At 41.2% G+C, this 20,302-nt stretch overlaps 1 protein-coding gene across 2 annotated transcripts in view; it reads right to left on the minus strand.

Moving 5' to 3' along the window:
- LOC115542108 (multidrug resistance-associated protein 4-like) overlaps nt 1–20,302 on the minus strand; it is a 40,222-nt gene that overhangs the window by 19,056 nt on the left and 864 nt on the right. Inside the window, exons 2-16 of one of the 2 annotated variants that reach the window (XM_030354234.1) lie at nt 13,053–13,163; nt 12,701–12,821; nt 11,937–12,161; nt 11,357–11,446; nt 10,112–10,275; nt 9,338–9,463; nt 8,855–9,104; nt 7,245–7,346; nt 5,069–5,158; nt 4,521–4,712; nt 3,273–3,367; nt 2,783–2,869; nt 2,124–2,220; nt 1,202–1,369; nt 298–435 (exon numbers count right to left, since the gene is read on the minus strand). In XM_030354234.1, coding sequence (XP_030210094.1) covers nt 298–435; nt 1,202–1,369; nt 2,124–2,220; nt 2,783–2,869; nt 3,273–3,367; nt 4,521–4,712; nt 5,069–5,158; nt 7,245–7,346; nt 8,855–9,104; nt 9,338–9,463; nt 10,112–10,275; nt 11,357–11,446; nt 11,937–12,161; nt 12,701–12,821; nt 13,053–13,163 — 2,056 coding nt within the window. The remainder of the gene's footprint in view (nt 1–297; nt 436–1,201; nt 1,370–2,123; nt 2,221–2,782; nt 2,870–3,272; nt 3,368–4,520; nt 4,713–5,068; nt 5,159–7,244; nt 7,347–8,854; nt 9,105–9,337; nt 9,464–10,111; nt 10,276–11,356; nt 11,447–11,936; nt 12,162–12,700; nt 12,822–13,052; nt 13,164–20,302) is intronic. The other variant, XM_030354235.1, reaches the window with a different exon arrangement.

Consider the following 20,302-nt stretch of genomic DNA (forward strand, 5'->3'; position numbering starts at 1 on the left):
TGAATCTCCCGAACTCCATCGTTGTGGTTGGTTTTCCTCTGACCCGGAAGTTAAATTCTGACCCGGAAGTTGGTTTGCGATATCTCGCAAAGTCTTTTGCGATATCTCGCAAAACCTTTTGCGAGATCTCGCAAACCAATTTTTTTTTTTTTCCTCCATGTCCCTTGGGGGGCTCCGTAGCTTTCGGCACATAAAACACTCCTTGTTTCAAGACTTCTTTGGATTTTGGATGGGCTCAAGAGATGGAATACAAAATGCATGTGCTTGGCAAAGGCTGGCAGTAAGCATTTAGCTTACCTGAGCGACTATGTTGACCACAAAGAGCACTACCAGACCAAAGATGTTCGCTCCAGCACGCAAGTATTTGTAGTACATGTCCGTGCTGATAGTCCCCTGCGATCGGCCCTCCTCCACAGCTGTTTGGGTATGTTCTGCCTTTAGAGATGAATTAATAACACTGTTACTAGTGCAGCGGCTCAGATAGTGGCCCTAATGTAGCAGCTAATCTACCTTCTAAGCAGTGGTAACATTTGAGGCACTGTGTTCCCATCAATAGACAGTGTTAGCGTAAGAACAGTGGGGAGCGTATCTATGTTCCCCGGGTCCTATGTTCCCCGGGTCCTATGTTGCCTGGGTCCTATGTTCCCTGGGTCCTATGTTCCCCGCTTTGTATGTGACCGGGGAACATAGGACCCTGTGAGCATATATTTTTTCTGTAGGATGGTAGGGGCAAGTACCGCCTTTTTCGCCTCTGATTCGCCTGTGATTGGTTAGAATGCCTCTCCTCCGATATGGTTGGGGTTAGGTTTAGGGTTGACCCTCACCCTAACCCTAACCATAACCCTAACCCTTTGCATCCGGGGAACATAGGACCTGGGGAACATAGGGATGACCCCAAACAGTGTTAGCATCACAAGCAAACACCGTTAGTGTCAAGATATAAAATGCTAAGCATCAAAGAGACTGACTAAGCATCAGAAAATTTTGGGACTTAGTTAGAGTCACTCTATATTCCTGTCATGTGTCGCACTTTTTACATTTTTAGAGAGTTTTATGTATGTGTATACTATCTGTTAACTAACAACACTTTGTTTTTGTTTCTATGTTTTCACCTAACCTTTATCCTTTGTTGCTGCTCTATGTGCCTTCAATTGCTCCCTGGGGACAAACAAAGTATTTTGAAATGAATTGAAAGTCCCACCGGCAGCTGGTCTGCTTCTTCATTGGGCAAGGAGTTGCAGGAGACTGTTCGGCTGCGTGCCAACTCCTCCAACTTCCCCTCCCCTTCCTCCTCGTGTTTCAGCAGAGAGGTGAAGTCCAGTCCAGACCTCTGCAGGTCTGTATACCCCCCCTGGGCCACCACGTTACCCTGTGATGGAGGCACCGCAGGGGTTGACCAACGTTTCACATTAACATCAACAATAACATCATCTGGCTCTCAGTTCCCATAACAAAATCTATTTTTTTGTCTTCTCTTACTTTCCAAGGAAACCCGAAACCTATATGCTATTCAGCCTAGACCAGTTAAATTTAAATTTGAAAAACTTTTAATAACAAGCAATACATGGCTGAACAGAGAGAGAAACTCGGATCACTGATTGGATTTGTATTAACTGGATTTGTGCATAGAAAACTAGCCAAACCAGAATATGGTATGTACTCATGTTGATGATGGAGAATCATGGACTTGGTGTGGCGTGGCAGGGTTGGGTATTGGTGCATGAAGCGCTGGTTCACCACCATAACTTATCTGTTTGTAAATCATTATCTGCGTTGGTCTTAACTAGGAGCTAGTGCCTGAAAATGATGTGCAAAACACGTCATAAACATCTCAACCACCCAAATCATGTTTGCAATTGTTTTTTAATGAGTGGCTGCCGAAATACACCATAGTTTATGTGAATCCACAATAATCAAAATATTTTATTCATTAATATTACATTGATGTGTCCTGTCTTAGTTGTTTTTTTGTTTTGTTCCCTTCTCAAAAGGGTTAAGGTTCGGTACCTAGCCATAACAGACGTTTAGAGTAGTGTGTGTGTTTGGTCTGGTTTTGCCATGCATGAGCAAAAATGACGTGTGGACTGCTCTGTGATTGGACAGGGGAGGAGGGGTCGACAGACCTCCTTGAGAACCAGGATCTGGTCGGCGACTTTCAGGTACTGCAGCTGATGGGTAACCAGGATCCTGGGCTTGTCCTTCAGAATACCACAGATACACCTGGAGGGACACACACACACACACACACACACACACACACACACACACACACACACACACACACACACACACACACACACACACACACACACACACACACACACACACACACACACACGTTGAGTGCCTGAATTTGTTTAAATTGTGTCCAAAAGAAAATGAAATATAGGGCTGAAACCTTCTGGACGGTTGGTGGATTGGTCTGGCAATGCGCTCTGCGAAAGTCTCTAAACAAGAGTTGATCCAAAAACGTCCTCTACACAGAACGTGCGGGATATTAGGCTACCAGGCAGAGTGAATACGCCATCCCGCACAGGCTGCCCTACCGGAGCTATTCAAAACTTCCAGCCAGAGTTTTTTGCTTCTACCGCAGATATGTCAATTCAAGTCACACACTACAATTCATGGACCTCCCTCAGCCATCTCCTCACACAAGAGGATGGGCCAGAGGTGTTGTCTTTCAAGGTAAAAAAAAAAAGCCACTACTCAAGATATACTAGTAGAAGCATGCTTGTGCAAAAATGTGTAGGATTATTATTAACCATACAAGAGGTTTTTTTACTTTTCAAACAGGTGCCTCCCGACCTCGCCATCCACAGCACTGAGAGGGTCGTCAAGGAGATAGATGTCAGCATCCTGGTACACAGCTCTGAAACACACACACAATATATATATATATATATATATATATATATATATACATATATATATATATATATATATATATATATATATATATATATACGATTTAGCTGATGCTTTAATCAAAGACGATATACAGTGAATTCAGAATAGATACTGTAGTACTACAGTACTATAGCAGTTAAAGATGTTGTACTACAGTACTAGATCAGTCAACCCTGTGGTTTGGAAATGTTTTTTTGTCACAAAAACGGTCATAAAGAAACTGCCGAATAAGGACAAGATAGTCATTTAGTGAGGCCAGGGGAGTCGGTTACATTGGTTTGAACAGTCAGGATGGTATCGTCCTTTAAGCTCCGCCCCCTGGGTTCACCTCTCCAGGGTTCAGCTGAGGTGAGCATCAGACTCACCTGGCCAGGTTGACGCGAGCCTTCTGCCCCCCACTGAGTGTGGCTCCCCGGTCCCCGATCAGAGTCAGGTCCCCGTCTGGCAGCAACTCCATGTCCTGGAGCAAGTGGAAAAGAACTTCAGCATTAGATCTCACGGCTGTAAGATGTTGTATCAGGACACAACTGCGACAAAATTGCACACTGTCACGTTATCAAAATAAACCTATATTTGTGTCCCGCATTGCACGGAAACATGGCTTTTAGCACTGATTGCATCGAGACTAATGGTCAATGTCATTTTGATTTACGTGCTGGTGTTAATCTAGGGGTGGGAATCTCTTGGCACCTCACGATTCAATTCCAATTATGAGGTCAACGATTCGATTCTGAAGCGATTATCGATCAAAAATTTTGATTAGCAAAAAAGTTTGCTAATCACTTCCTACTTTTGTGATGATCATTAAAGACATCAACAGATGAATTATCTTATCTAATATTTCATAATTAGATAAGATAGCTTTTTTTCACAAATATGACTTTCTATGAATAATGCAATAATCAATGCAGCTTGCATTACAACACAATATGGAAGCATGCAAAAAATAGGTTTCAGTTTTATTTTATTTCTAATCTTTCTTTTCTATGTCATTAAAGGAAAAGCTGCTCTTGAATTAGAAGGAGTTCTTGTGTCTGGCTGTGAGATTGCGCGCATGCTATGCGTAGGCTGAATCGCAATCGTGTCAAGACAAATCAGATTGGCCAATACACACTGAAGATAAATTCAATAATTTTAAAATTACAAAAATTATCCCTCTTTGGCGAACAGAATGCTGCATCAGGCAACATTCCGATTATTAATTTATCTGCATCGAGACAGAATCGTTCTAGCGAGAATCGCGATGCATCGAAGAATCCATTATTTTTCCCACCCCTATGTTAATCTGCATTAAAGTGCCTGAAATTTAGTCAAAGAATACATTGAATTTATTCAGTGTTAGGATCGGGTATTACCTAGGCTGGGTAATCCTGAACAAAACCTGGTTTGGGCTCACATGGCAGTTTGGATATTGGTTGCCCCTTTGCATGTAAACATACCGATTGTGAAGGATCCTTAGGCCGTAGTGATGAGCAATGAGACCATCATCATCATAGCACTGTATGAACATGATAATTAGTCTTGCAATGATTTGAATCTAAATATCCTAGAGGGGTTGTCATCAAGTCCAGGAGATCGAGCCAGGTTGTCAGGGTGCAGGCCGGACCACTCACCCTCTTCAGGGCACAGGCCCGCAGCACCTTCTCGTACTTGGCGGGGTCTAGCTCTTTGCCGAACAGGATGTTGTCGCGGATGGTCCCGGGGAACACCCAGGGCTGTTGGCAGGCGTAGGTCAGCTGCCCCTTCACCTTGACCACCCCCTTGTCAAGGGGCAGCTCTCCCAGGATGGCACTCAGCAGGGAGGACTGAGGGAAGGGAGGGAGGACAGCTGTTTCAGTTGGAATGGTTGCACTGCTTCCTTGACAACTTTTTAAAATATGCTCTAACCTGCTAGGCCGAATGACTGTTTTGGTGGTAATAGCATTCTTAAACAGTTAAAAAAATACTTTATAAATGTTATCCTTCGCCAGCCACAATGGAATAATGTACCTAAAAAACAATTGTTCTAATACTTAGTTCTCATCGATTTAAACAATTGGCAGGTACTCAAAATCGATCATTAGCTGGTGGCAGGTACTGATTTTGGACCCTGTTCCTACAGCTTTGGGATTGAGGAGGGCAAGTTAAAAAATCTGTAATAATGAAGGAAAGGAGCCCTGACCTTTCCGGCGCCCACAGGTCCAATCACCGCCACCAGCTGCCTCGAGCCGACACTCAACGAGATTTTCTGGAGGGAGGGTGCGTCTTGGTTCTGCACAGGGGAGTTAACACACACACACACACACACACACACACAGACGTCAACAGCTTCATTAATTTATAAGGGGATTTGAATCGCTCCCAGAGCACAATGCCCCGACACCCCTCGATAACTTGATGGCCATTGGATGTACTTTTGTAAAAAGAAGAAGTAATAATGGTTGAGGGACACAAGACAATGCTGGAACTATCATTAAAGATTTTCTAACATTAATACGAGTTCGCAAGTGTTGTACACTTCTTTGTTATTTGGATAACCGATCTGCTGTTGGTGTTATTGCGCATAACACATCGGACTCTCGTCTCTGGTATTTCCACAACGAGACTCGTTGTGGGGGTTACTACTAAGTACATGAACCACGACATGGAGGAGAAAGGGATTGTTGCCCGCGAATGTCTCACGCTTGAGCCCCGTTTCCCGCTGCCGAGGGACCACCGCCTCGGCGCTGCCCGCTGCAGGAGAAAGCAGTGCCTAATAGGAGTGTGAACGGTTACAAAAAATTGTTAACGGTTACACAACCCCATTTTTTTCGTGTACAGGTTTAACCGTTTAATTAATGATTTCTCTATTTTTTTTTTAAAGTGGACCGCAGTCGCGCTATAGGGGGATTATTTGTTTATCAACACGGCGGATGCGCGAGCAGTATGATCGCAAAAAGAAAATTTGTTTGATAGGATGTTGTTAATTAGGATGTTGTCAGCTTACTGTTTCATTAAACTGGAATCAGAAAATGCAGTTATATGCTATAGACCCTATAGTATCTGTGGTATAAAGGCTGGGACGAATTTCAAATTATAAATATGTACACTTTATGTTGGAAGTATAGACCGTTGCGATTCCAAACGAAGTGAATGGCGCAGTGATTATTCTTCAAAACGAGAGCTGGTAAATCGTGAACCATGAATTAAACTGTAATCAGACAATGCGGTTATATGCTGTATAGACCCTAGAGTATCTGTGGTATAAAGGCTGGGATGAATTTTGAATTATAAATACGTACACGTGTGATTATTCTTCACAACGAGAGCTGGTAAATTCTAAAAAATAAATTATCTGTAATCAGACAACGCGGTTACATGATATATACCCTAGAGCAGGGCTATTCAATTGGCGGCTCCTGGGCCGGACCCGGAGGTTAAATCGGAGTGTGATTTGTTGGCAGACAACGCGAAAAAAATATTATTTTGGTCTGAAGCATTAGGCATATGATTCTGACCTACTTCTAAATGCTTTGTTTTATGTAGTTCTAATGTTTATTGTAGGTTTTTGTTAAACCGTATTGCTGCTATCTTGGCCAAGGCTCCCTCATAAAAAAGATCATATCAAATAAAGGTTTAATAAAATAAAATAAAAAAATGCAATACTGTTTCTCCAGGACACGTGGGAACCCTGACAATACCTTCATGGCACGCAAACTTTTAAAAGTCTATTCGTTTTGAGTGAACAGTGACAAACTGGTTCTCACAAAAAATCTCTCTCATTCATTAAATTGTAATCATTTCATTCACTGTTTACCCATTATCAACAAAGCAATAAATAAATAGCGTATTTAAACATGCGTGTTACAGCATTTTTAAAAGTTTGCTATAAGCTGGAGCTATAATTTGAGTGTAATTTGTTAGAAATGTCCTCTCCACCCGTCTCTCCACCCATTAGTGAGTGACGTTTTCAGTGAGAATATCTGTTCCTAGCCGCGCCCGCCTCTGAGCTCGTGGCTCATTTCTGACTAATCAGGGCATCTTTTCCCTGATTGGTTTGCGGGGTCGGTCTTGTCAGTCCATCACATGAGTTTGAATTAATAATAATAATAATGGATTGAATTGATATAGCGCTTTTCTAGACACTCAAAGAAGCTTTACGGTGAAGGGGGGACCTCACTAACCACCAAATACTAAACAACAAGGTTCCACTCTATAGAAAAGTAGAGAGCAGAGAGGGAGGGGACGTTTAGGCAGTTTGGTTTCAAAAGCCTGCCCTCTTCTGCTCCCTCGCTCTCTTTACAAGTCTGGCATCTTACTTACAGCACCTTTAACCCTTCCCTCTAGACCAACACCAGGGAACAAGAGGTTTTGCTGACCTTGTCCCAGTAGCAGACGAGTTCCTGGATGATCACAGAGGCATCCTTTGGCTGGCAGAACACATTGGTGTTCTTGGGCAATTCCTCTAGATTCAGGAAGGTCTGCAATTTACCAAAATAAAACAGACAAACAGGTTCAATAAAAAGACAAAGGAACACATCAGTAAAATTATTAAATAATACATTGATGAAAAAAAAAAGGTGTGTACATTACAAATAAATGTACATTTAGTTGACTTTTATTGAAAGCGACTTAGAACCATTCATAGACACAGACGTACATAATATGCACAATGGACAAATCATTTACTCACTTAAAGCATTAGTGTAAAAAAACATCACACATCCTGACTTCTGTAATGCAACATGACTCCCCCCCCCCCACCCCCTCATATACAAGCCAAACTGTGATGATATGTCAGAGAGCAAAACTATTGGAAAATAATTATAGGTGAGGTGAAATTTTGGATAATTCAGAAATATTTGTTTTCTGCTGCCAACAAACAGCAATTTTCTTCTGCCGTCTAAATATTACGATTTCAAATATAAATCATATTAGCTCCTACAATATGTATTGCTCTGGAGCTACCGCTAGCCGGCGACTCTGGTTCATTCCAATTCACTTTGTTTTCCAGCTAAGCAGAGCCTCTATCCTAGCCAGCGACCAAGATGCCATTCCCTAATCATGGCCTTCTTTAAAAACTCAAATATACTTGAGTTTAGATGACAATGGTTGAGGGATACAAATAGTATCACAACAAAGGGATGCATGGGGGAGAGGGCAAGAGAGTTAGGGAGATATGCAGCTACAGGGAGGTGTAGCGTCACTCATGGCCACGCAGTTTGTTTGCCTTCACAAATGTGCGTGTCTGGGGTCGGGTTTAAGTGGACATGCCTCTCTGTGTTCATTCATACATAATTACAGAGCATCACATCCAATGTAATTCACCAAACGAACACAGACCAGCAGACTTTGATCACAGACTTTGAACGCAGACTTTGATCTCTGTTGAAAAATGAATGATGTAACTATATTTACTTTTCTGCTCCTCCATTGAAATTGCACTCGTTTTATACACTACAACTAATAGTGGTTTAAAAACAGTCGCCTACACAAGTGAATCTGCTGTTTAGGAGAGGCCTGCCTCCAAACAAACTTAAGTTAATCTTCCCCTTTGCTCAGCTTTTTGGTTATTTTATGAAGAGAACCTTGGTCCCAGCTTATGACCCAAGCCCTAAAATGCACTCGCACGGTTTCCTTATAGCAAGTGGGTCGAGCAAGCCATATACATTCTATCATTAAACATTATTGGTAAGCCTAACCTGTTACACAGACGATGACAGTCTTTTCTGATTCACTGAGAATAAATAAGACTGGCTGTGGTAACTTTTCTTTTTTAAAGATAGATAGCTATTTTATAGATAGATATAGAGATAAACTGAAAACTGGTTACCAGCCAACTTCCTTAGCCACTGCCACCCCTCTTGATTACATGGGAGCATGCTTTAAGCAGCCCAAAAATCCCCCAGAGGTGTTTAGACCCATCAGGCTCCTGATAGCCAATCAACCTCACACCTGGTTGAGGAAAAACATGGGGGCTCCCCCTCACCTGGATCCGTTCAATGCTCACGAGACTCTCAAAGAGCTTCTCGAGGGCACTGGGGAAGAAGTGCGTGACGGTGAGTCGGATGGCGCCATACAGCGACACGGTGACGAACACGCGGCTGGCCGTGATGGTGTTGCCCAGCATCACGTACACAGCGAAGGTGAAGAGAACGATGATTTTGCTGGCCGAGAAGTAGGTGGCCATGTTTGCGGCTCGCAGCATGGAGCTCTTCATCAAGTTGACGATCTCCTCCCTATGGTGGGGACAGGGGGGGTAGAGACAGCATCTCGTCTCATCTCCACTGTAGACCGTATGAGCACACACTATACGTTGGGCTAAGTGTATGACGGAGCTTACTAGAGTTGGTATAGTGCGCTGTTGAAGTTTACATCCACCCATCATGCATCTGGGACACACACACACACACACACACACACACACACACACACACACACACACACACACTTTAAATTATTTAAACCTTACGTTCTGTACTCTGAAACAAGGGCCGCGAAGGGCTTCTCCCAGGCGTACATCTTGATGATGCGCATGCCGGTAACCACTTCGTTCATGGTGCGAATCCTGTGGTCGGTGAGCACCGCCGTCCTGCTCCTGCAATGCATCATGGGTAAAAACGTTATGAAAACGTTAACGTTATGTGTATTAGTGTGCAGATGAAATACCCTTAATTGAAAGAAATAAAAAGCTCAAGGTAAAAAGTTGAACCCACAGTTTTTTGTCCATTTCTATATGTTTAGACTTAAAGAAACACCGATATCACTTACAAAAGGAGAAAAAATGAATCGGGGAGATTTATTTTATTTATGGAATGAGTCAGCATCACCTGGGCTAATGTTACAATGTATGTGATGTAACATTTGACACCATTGAAACGGTCAATAACACTGCGAAAAAAAGTTGCAATGTAAGTTCAACTTTTTGCATATCATCAGTGAGGCCAGGCAATCGTTTACAAGACGTGGTTGACTAACTGTGGCTAAACAGAGTCAATAGAGAGTGAACATTCACAAATTGCATGTCGATATTACGAAAGAAAATATATATGGGTTGGTAATCGTTTTGACCAAAAAAGGAATAAAAAACCAAAGCTTTGCTCAGCCCTAACAGTGGGTACTGTTTGAGAGAGTGAAGTGAAGCGAAATGCCGTCATAACACAAGACATAACAAACAAGTCGACTCCGCACGTTTGCCGGTGTTAATTTGAATGAGCCGTCGCTGGGTGAAGAGCATACAAGTTACCTGTAAACTGAGAACATCCTCCCAAACTGGGTTTGCAGGGGCATCAGAAAGATGAGGAGTGCTATTCCCACCAAACACGAGGGGCCGATTTCTCCCCACAGAAGGGCGACCACCACCGCTACCTGGATAGGCCCCACCCACAGGTAGTGCAGGAACATAGTAAGCTGGAGAAAAGTAAAAAAACAAAATCAGGAGCAGCCAACCGCCGTGCATCAAAAAGGTACAAAGGCCACCAAAATACTCCACACTAGTTTCCAAGCTCACTGATTATAATGTAAACCGGGACGTGAATAAGTGGGACGGTGTGGTTGCCAGGTACTTGCCAGGTACTTTCCAAACTATTACGATTAACACGCCGATGCCTAGAGGAGAAATATCTGGAGATGTTGTCAAGTGTGAAAGACTCAGGGGGTAGTCTACTGGTGGGCCGTTGGCGTTCAGCTCAACTCCCAAGCCAAAAAGTACTGGGTTCGATCCCCTGATGGCCAGAATGGTCTACCAGAAAATGAATGCAACCGTCATGATTGAAGCAGAATTTATAAAAAAAAAAAAATCAAGAATAAGAGAGAACCTTTCCCTGGATTAAAAAGGTGACATATTATGCCACCAGGTGTGAGTGCGATTAGCCATTACTAGCCGTTTTGAAAATCTGCCTCTTCTGAAACCACAACCTAGATGACTGATAGATGAGCAACGTTTGCCACATTCCACTGGGTAGGCTGGTAGACTGATCTATCCAGCACACGTCTAGGTGGACACGCCAACTTCTGTCAGAAGAGGCAGATTTTCCAAACAGCTTGTGATGGCTAATCACACTCAAACCTGGTGTTATACTAGGTGACCTTTAATGAGCTATGGGTGAATGGGGTCCAGTCTACCTATAGGCAACCTTGAGCAAAAGGCCCTAACCCCCCAACAGCTCCTAATGTCGTGCGTCAACATTCCCTGCAAGTTAGCTTGGTTAAAAAAATTACTAAATAGAACAATTGTAGTCAATCATCATGAAATAGTTATTAGTCAAGAAATAAACAGGGGACCATGGGTTTAAACGGGTGATTTCGCGAGAAGGATTCATGATTAAACCAGCCCTTTCCCGATCCCCCTAAAAAATACCTAATTGCTCAAGCTGTGGGGGGTTGGTTTTACTGTATAGAAGTAGTTATTGTAGCTAGACAGAAATCGAAATGCTATACTTTAGGCTAACATCTTGGCCTAACCATCCTGGTCGGTGGAGATTTCACATACATCGTCAAACTTGCTGACGTCGTTTGAGAGGAGGTTGACAATCTGACCCGTGGTCGTTTTCCCTCTGGCCGAGTTGCTGAGACATAAGGCCTGGAAGGAGGGAAGAACAGCATTAATGCTTAACACATTCCGGGGTCTTACCTTGAATAAGTTACCAAACCACGACCCTGACCAGTTGTGAACACAGATCTTATCCTGTAGAAACATTTACAAGAAAATAAAGTATCTCTGTCTCCCCACCCAGTTCACAGTGGTTCCCGAATTCTCTCACTCGCTCTCTTTCTTCAAATCCTTTTAAAAATTGTAAAGGCTTTATCCTTTATATTATAGAGTAAGACAGGGAGGTATGGGGGAAATAGAGGGGAAGACATGCAGCCAAGGACCACGGGCAGGAATCGAACCCTGGTCGCAAAATAATAAAAAAACATGATATACTAATAAATAATAATTAATCTCACAAAACAGCTCACCTTCGCTCAAGTCCCCTGCAGCTTTAGCTCACTCCCTAGCCAACTGCAGGTAATCTACAGCCCGTTTCAAGCCCCACCCACTCAGCCCAAGGCCCATCAAATAGGCTCACCTTCCTGAAGATCATGTTACACATGGCCACCCGTATCTTCATGCCCGCCTTTTGGATATTGAAGAATAATATGTGATGCATCACCGCCAGCAGAAGGAGGCTCAGGGACATGCCGAGGGCGTAGTAGCAGGCCAGCTCCAGACCATGGTAATCATTGGGGTCATAAGTCTCAAAGTAGCGCAACAGGTACCCCAGCAGCACCGGCTGGACAATCATGGTCGCCTCCTGAGAGCAGAGAGTGGTTACTTTCAGACGATCCGTTAAGTTACTTTCAACACGAATCTTCGAGTTCTCACTGAATGTTCAATTTACAGAAAGGGAATTGAAGTTCGGATAGAGTTTTGTCTCCCACCCCTTCGATGCGCCGCAACCCCCCACCCCCACGCGAGCCATCTGAAAATTATCCCCACGCTTTATCGCGTCCAAAATCTTGATAAAGCGAAAAAAAAAAAAGACTCACAAATTATGAGTATATGAGCAGTATCGGGCCCGAGTCCAAGTACTGGTATCTGTAACAGTTCATCCCTAATTGTATGCATCTATTTTGAGACGCCCAACATGTGCTTGAATATTTATGTGTTTATGAGTGTTAGAAGGTGGGTATAACGTAAATATCTGACGTCTGGAAGATTTGCAGAAGTAGCAAGTCAGAAGTACTAGACTTGATAGCATCAACAAGAAATAAAAGTTTCTCAAGGTGAAATAAAACCTAAACAAAATTAGGATTAAATAGCTGATGAGTCAGCCTGCAATGTGTAAATTACCTCAATGAATGTGAAGATGCCAAGCAGTGAATAGGATTTCCAGTAGCAACGGATGACGGCTTTGCAGAAGCTTGGTTTCTTCAGCTCTTTGGCACTCTTCAGGCACTCTTCATCCCAGTAGCTGTTAAATGGGGTTAGATGGGCCTTATTCACTTGTGCGATTACAAACTGCTTTTGTTGGCTAAAAAGCTATAAGCCTACTTCAAATGTTACTTCTTCTTTGTTTTCATCTATTGTCACTGTTCGTTGGGTGCCAAATATAACAATAACATGAGTAGAAGATTATTAGGCATTTAAAACAGACAGACAGACAGACAGACAGACAGACAGACAGACAGACAGACAGACAGACCTTTGCAAGGTCAACCCCAGTGTTTTTGAGCGGAATTCCGGCAGCACGTTGTACAAGTCTTCTTGTTCCAGGGACCGTTTGTAACCGATACGAAACAAGGGGTTCAGCCAGCTGGAGACAGAAGAGAATTTAGAGGGACTAAAATCATAGTAGACTATTGGCTACCGGCTTGTAAGATACAGTGTGGTCATTTATGGGTAACCCTTCCTTTTACAGTCCCCTAATTACTAGGTATTTACCTGGTAAAAACCTGGTAAATCATAGTGTATTACTGGGTAATTACCACTGGTAATAAGAAGGTAAATACAGAGGTAGTTACCCAGTAAATACATGGTAAATCATAGTGTATTACTTGGTATTTACCACTGGTAATAAGAAGGTAAATACAGAGGAATTATCCGGTAAATTATAGTGTGTTACTGTGTAATTACCACTAGTAATAAGAAGGTATAGACAGAAGAATTACAGCTGAAGTACTAAGTTAAACCTCCACTATTACCCATCAACTCAACTAAGTACTGTGTAAATTACTTTTTCTTAGTTATTATTCATAGCTACACCCATTTAGAAAGGGTTTATTCGATTTACCTTAGAAACAATGGAATTACTTACCTGGTAACAAGCTCAGCAGGAACAGTTTTCCTCTAGTTTCATGGTACATCTTCTTAAATACTGGGTACAAAGCCGTTTGTTTCCATGGTGTTACCACGTTATTACCATATAATTTATAATGGATACATTCCATTGTCCATGCAGTCAACACAAACTTGTACCATATACGTTCTGCGACGTTACCAAGTAAAACCCGACAATTTACCCGGTAAGTAACCTGAAACTGTACTGTAAAAGGAAGCCTCGTTTGTTTCCATGGTATTACCAGGTTCTTACCATATAATTTGTAATACGTTATTCCCTTTTCCATGCAGTCAACACAAACTTGTACCATGTACGTTCTGTGACGTTACCAAGTAAAACCCGACAATTTACCCGGTAAGTAACCTGAAACTGTACTGTAAAAGGAAGCCTCGTTTGTTTCCATGGTATTACCAGGTTCTTACCATATAATTCGTAACACGTTATTCCCTTTTCCATGCAGTCAACACAAACTTGTACCATGTACGTTCTGCGACGTTACCAAGTAAAACCCGACAATTTACCCGGTAAGTAACCTGAAACTGTACTGTAAAAGGAAGCCTCGTTTGTTTCCATGGTATTACCAGGTTCTTACCATATAATTTGTAATACGTTATTCCCTTTTCCATGCAGTCAAAACAAACTTGTACCATGTACGTTCTGTGACGTTACCAAGTAAAACACGACAATTTACCCAGTAATTAAGCTGAAACTGTATTGTAAAAGGAAGCCTCATTTGTTTCCATGGTATTACCAGGTTCTTACCATATAATTTGTAATACATTATTCCCTTTTCCATGCAGTCAACACAAACTTGTACCATGTACGTTCTGCGACGTTACCAAGTAAAACACGACAATTTACCCAGTAAGTTAGCTGAAACTGTACTGCAAAAGGAAGCCTCGTTTGTTTCCATGGTATTACCAGGCTCTTACCATACAAGTTGTAACTGGTTATTCCCTTCTCCATGCAATCAACACAAACCATATATGTTCTGCAACATCGTTCACCAGTAGTTAAGCACTTTAATTGTTGTTATAAAATCCCAAACCACTGTTGATGGAAGGCATATTAAAATTAAACAAAATCAAAGGCTTATCTTTCAAACAATGCATATCTCACAAACAGGCACTGAACACTGAAGAAATCAAACAAAAAAAGAGCCGTCCACATCAACTCAATTTAAATGTTACTGATGGTGTTTTCATAATACACATGACAGTGTTATGGCAAGTGACCACAAGGAAGACTGCTTCAAACTCTACAATTTGAATAAGTGGTGAATGCCATGCAGCAATCTGCCTATGGGAGCATCTTTGTGGTCATTCGCAAACCAATGAGTCCACTCGATGAATGAGAGATGACTCTTTAGTGTATTCTCTGTGAGGTATCCCTGCAGTCTCCACATCTGGGATTTGAAGGCTGACCAAGACCTGACCAGGTACCTCCAAATCTCCCCTTCCATACTGTAATAAAGAATCAGAAGACAAGAAAATAAACATTAGGACAGTCAATTAATTAACATTTCTAGAACATGTAGAACTCAAAGATTATTTCGTTTATCAGTTAAGAAAGGATGCTGGTCCTCTGGCCATTGTGTTTGGTCATATTGAAAAGAGAAAAAGGCATAGCCATAAATACAGTTAATAGGACGGGAGGGGACAGGCTGTTACCTCCGGTTAGCACTTTAGCATCGAGCTAGCGGAGCTTCTGTCATTCAAATAACTCGGACATGTTGTTTAAAACCTATAACACCGAATTTATTAAAATATCCGGATTTAATCGGGCTCTCTCCCATCTGTACAGTTAATAGGACGGGAAGAGACAGGCTCTGTTAGCCCCGGTTAGCGCGATGCTAAAGAGCAGCTCTACCGGAGCATGCCACCTCAACAGGTGCAAGTTAGCCTCCGGTTTGATATTCGGTTTACCACCCAATCGGATTCATGAACATAAGTGCAATACATTACGGGCTTAGTATGTTGAGGACGGTTTAGGACACCGTATCGCGAAAATCACAAACACATGTTGGCGCCATCAATGTCTGTGCAACAACGTCATTTACGTTCTGGCTGCTACCTGTTTTAGGGACCGTCAACAAATTACACTCACCGACTGGTGGCAGAGACGTTACCATGGAATTGTTTCAGGAAATTAATCACACAAATATATTGCAATATAGTTAATCATAATGAAGTTGATAGTTTAATATTCGATAAAAATCGACTAAACTAAATTTGAAATTATTAATTGCATCCCATTTAACAATAATATAATATATTAGCAAAGTTACCTGCAGTAAGTAGCAGCCCACCATTGGCAACTACTACTACAATCAGGTGACAAAATGTATTTTTTAGTGATTTCTATATTCTTTTATATGATTTATTTCCAGAAACAATTCCATGGTAACGTCTCTGCCACCAGTCGGTGAGTGTAACTTGTTGACGGTCCCTAAAACAGGTAGCAGCCAGAACGTAAATGACGTTGTTGCACAGACATCAATGGCAACATGTGTTTGTGATTTTCGCGATGCACCGTCCTCAACCTACTAAGCCCGTAATGTATTGCACTTATGATGATGAATCCGATTGGGTGGTAAACCGAATACCTGGCGAATATCAAACCGGAGGCTAACTTGCACCTGTTGAGGTGGCATGCTCCGGTAGAGCTGCTCTTTAGCATCGCGCTAACCGGGGCTAACAGAGCCTGTCTCTTCCCGTCCTATTAACTGTACTTATGGGAGAGAGCCCGATTAAATCCGGATATTTTAATAAATTCGGTGTTATAGGTTTTAAACAACATGTCCGAGTTAGTTGAATGACAGAAGCTCCGCTAGCTCGATGCTAAAGTGCTAACCGGAGGTAACAGCCTGTCCCCTCCCGTCCTATTAACTGTATTTATGGCTATGCCTTTTTCTCTTTTCAATATGACCAAACACAATGGCCAGAGGACCAGCATCCTTTTTTAACTAATAAACAAAATAATCTTTGAGTTCTACATGTTCTAGAAATGTTAATTAATTGACAGTCCTAATGTTTATTTTCTTGTCTTCTGATTCTTTATTACAGTATGGAAGGGGAGATTTGGAGGTACCTGGTCAGGTCTTGGTCAGCCTTCAAATCCCAGATGTGGAGACTGCAGGGATACCTCACAGAGAAGACACTTAAGAGTCATCTCTCATTCATCGAGTGGACTCATTGGTTTGCGAATGACCACAAAGATGCTCCATTAGGCAGATTGCTGCATGGCATTCACCGCTTATTCAAATTGAAGAGGTTGAAGCAGTCTTCCTTGTGGTCACTTGCCATAACAATGTCATGTGTTTTATGAAAACACCATCAGTAACATTTAAATTGAGTTGATGTGGACGGCTCATTTTTTTGTCCGATTTCTTCAGTGTTCAGTGCCTGTTTGTGAGATATGCATTGTTTGAAAGATAAGCCTTTGATTTTGTTTAATTTTAATATGCCTTTCATCAACAGTGGTTTGGGGTTTTATAACAACAATTAAAGTGCTTAACTACTGGTGAACGATGTTGCAGAACATATATGGTTTGTGTTGATTGCATGGAAAAGGGAATAACCAGTTAGAACTTATATGGTAAGAGCCTGGTAATACCATGGAAACAAACTAGGCTTCCTTTTACAGTACAGTTTCAGCTTACTTACTGGGTAAATTGTCGTGTTTTACTTGGTAACGTCGCAGAATGTACATGGTACAAGTTTGTGTTGACTGCATGGAAAAGGGAATAATGTATTACAAATTATGTGGTAAGAACCTGGTAATACCATGGAAATAAACGAGGCTTCCTTTTACAGTACAGTTTCAGCTTAATTACTGGGTAAATTGTCGTGTTTTACTTGGTAACGTTGCAGAACGTACATGGTACAAGTTTGTGTTGACTGCATGGAAAAGGGAATAATGTATTACAAATTATATGGTAAGAACCTGGTAATACCATGGAAACAAACGAGGCTTCCTTTTACAGTACAGTTTCAGCTTAATTACTGGGTAAATTGACGTGTTTTACTTGGTAACGTCGCAGAACGTACATGGTACAAGTTTGTGTTGACTGCATGGAAAAGGGAATAATGTGTTACAAATTATATGGTAAGAACCTGGTAATACCATGGAAACAAACAAGGCTTCCTTTTACAGCACAGTTTCAGCTTAATTACTGGGTAAATTGACGTGTTTTACTTGGTAACGTCACAGAACGTACATGGTACAAGTTTTTGTTGACTGCATGGAAAAGGGAATAATGTATTACAAATTATATGGTAAGAACCTGGTAATACCATGGAAACAAACGAGGCTTCCTTTTACAGTACAGTTTCCGCTTAATTACTGGGTAAAGTCGCAGAACGTACATGGTACAAGTTTGTGTTGACTGCATGGAAAAGGGAATAACGTATTACAAATTATGTGGTAAGAACCTGGTAATACCATGGAAATAAACGAGGCTTCCTTTTACAGTACAGTTTCAGCTTAATTACTGGGTAAATTGGTGTGTTTTACTTGGTAATGTCGCAGAACGTACATGGTAAGTTTGTATTGACTGCATGGATAATGGAATGTATCTATTATAAATTATATGGTAAGAACCTGGTAATACCATGGAAACAAACGGCTTTGTACCCAGTATTTAAGAAGATGTACCATAACACTAGAGGAAAACTGTTCCTGCAGAGGTTGTTACCAGGTAAGTAATTCCATAGTGGTAAATCGAATAAACCCTTTCTAAATGGGTGCAGCTACGAATAATAACTAAGAAAAAGTATTTTATTGGAAAGCACTATGCCAATTTCTAGATAGTACATCATTAAACTTGGGCTGTTAACAACATAAACCTTGGATAAGAGGTGTTTATAAGAATTGGTTGCCTAATTTCCTAGGAAGTACACAATATCGGAGTTATTACCAACCTAAAACGGTTACAACTACATGCTACTTAGTTGAGTTGATGGGTAATAGTGGAGGTTTTACTTGGTACATCAGCTGTAATTCCTCTGTATTTACCTTCTTATTACCAGTGGTAATTACACAGTAATACACTATAATTTACCGGATAATTCCTCTGTATTTACCTTCTTATTACCAGTCGTAATTACCCAGTAATACACTATGATTTATCATGTATTTTCTGGGTAACTACCTCTGTATTTACCTTCTTATTACCAGTGGTAATTACCCAGTAATACACTATGATTTACCATGCATGTACCGGGTAAATACCTAGTAATTAGGGGACTGTAAAAGGAAGGGTTACCCATTTATGGGGGCGTACACATTTTACAAGGTTACAACAGTGCACTAAATGCTTTGGGAATCATAAAGAAAAAGTAAATAAAAAATAGGGTAAATAAAATCGTATGATAAAAAGAATATGGAGAATAAAAAAAGTTTGACACGTCAGGGAAACCCCTTAAGCAGCGAGTAAACATAAACAGGTTAAAAACCAGTTGCACACAGGCCTTTCATAACGAAAGTATGTAAATTACACTTCCTTGAGGTGACTTTCTTCTGTAGAAAGTGTGCCACCCATGATATCACCTGAAACAAGCAATCGTTTGGGGGTGTGATATTGATTAGCACGTGTGTGCGCGTGCATGTGTGTGTGTTTAGGGCTAATCAATTGTGCAGTGTTTCCCCCAGCACTGCATGGTTAAGGCGGCTGCCGCACTGTATGGTTAAGGTGGCTGACTTAACAACAATAGCCTTGACTACCAATGACTACCAATGTATTGAAAAAATATATAGGCAATATAATCTTTTTTTTGGAAATGATTCTGCATTAATAACGTACAAAACACGTAGGGAAAGAAAACATTTTTTCCATCAGGTAAAAAAAATAAAGATAAATAATGCATTGCATTGGTAATACTGAAAGCTTTTCGAATGGAATTGAAACGGCGGCAATTGGTGGTTGTATATATTATTGCGAACTGAAAACCTCACCGAAGACCGCAGGACCAACAGTTATTTTAATGATTGTGTACTCATTAAAATAACATCTTAAATGTGTTTGTTTGTCAAGCCTAGGGCATCGTTTCAAGAACCTGGTAAATAGCAGGTGAGCTCAGAGATAGACCTGCCCACTACTGCAGTGCAATTCCAAATTATTTCTATCTTCTCATTGTTTTTTTTGCAAAGAACAACATTATATGGGTATCCTATACTATTAAAAATTGGGATCCACAGATAGAAATTAAGGAGCAAATTGACATAATGTTCAAAGCCTGCAGAGTAAAAGTAGTCAATACAGTGAGTGTGCTGTCTAGTAAACTTCACATTTAAAAAATGTATTAATGTATATACTGCTATTATACACGTTGTATTTATCACCAATCAAAAAACACCGTCTTTGGATATCTGAAATAAAAAATTGAAACTAACTATTAACATTTGGATTATAGTCAGATATCTGAAAGGGGAGTTTTTCCTATTTTGCAGATAACCAGAATGTTCTTTCTGGATATCATTAGTGCAACTGCGGATATCTGGAACCCAATACACACGCATGGTAAAAGGGGCGTGGTTTGAGCTCGGACGTTGAGGATGTAGCTGAGAAGTTATGTATGTGGATATCTGAAAGTTATTTTTTACTTCGAAGAAAT

This window comes from Gadus morhua, chromosome 4 (assembly GCF_902167405.1).
Source record: "Gadus morhua chromosome 4, gadMor3.0, whole genome shotgun sequence".
Taxonomy (NCBI): domain Eukaryota; kingdom Metazoa; phylum Chordata; class Actinopteri; order Gadiformes; family Gadidae; genus Gadus; species Gadus morhua.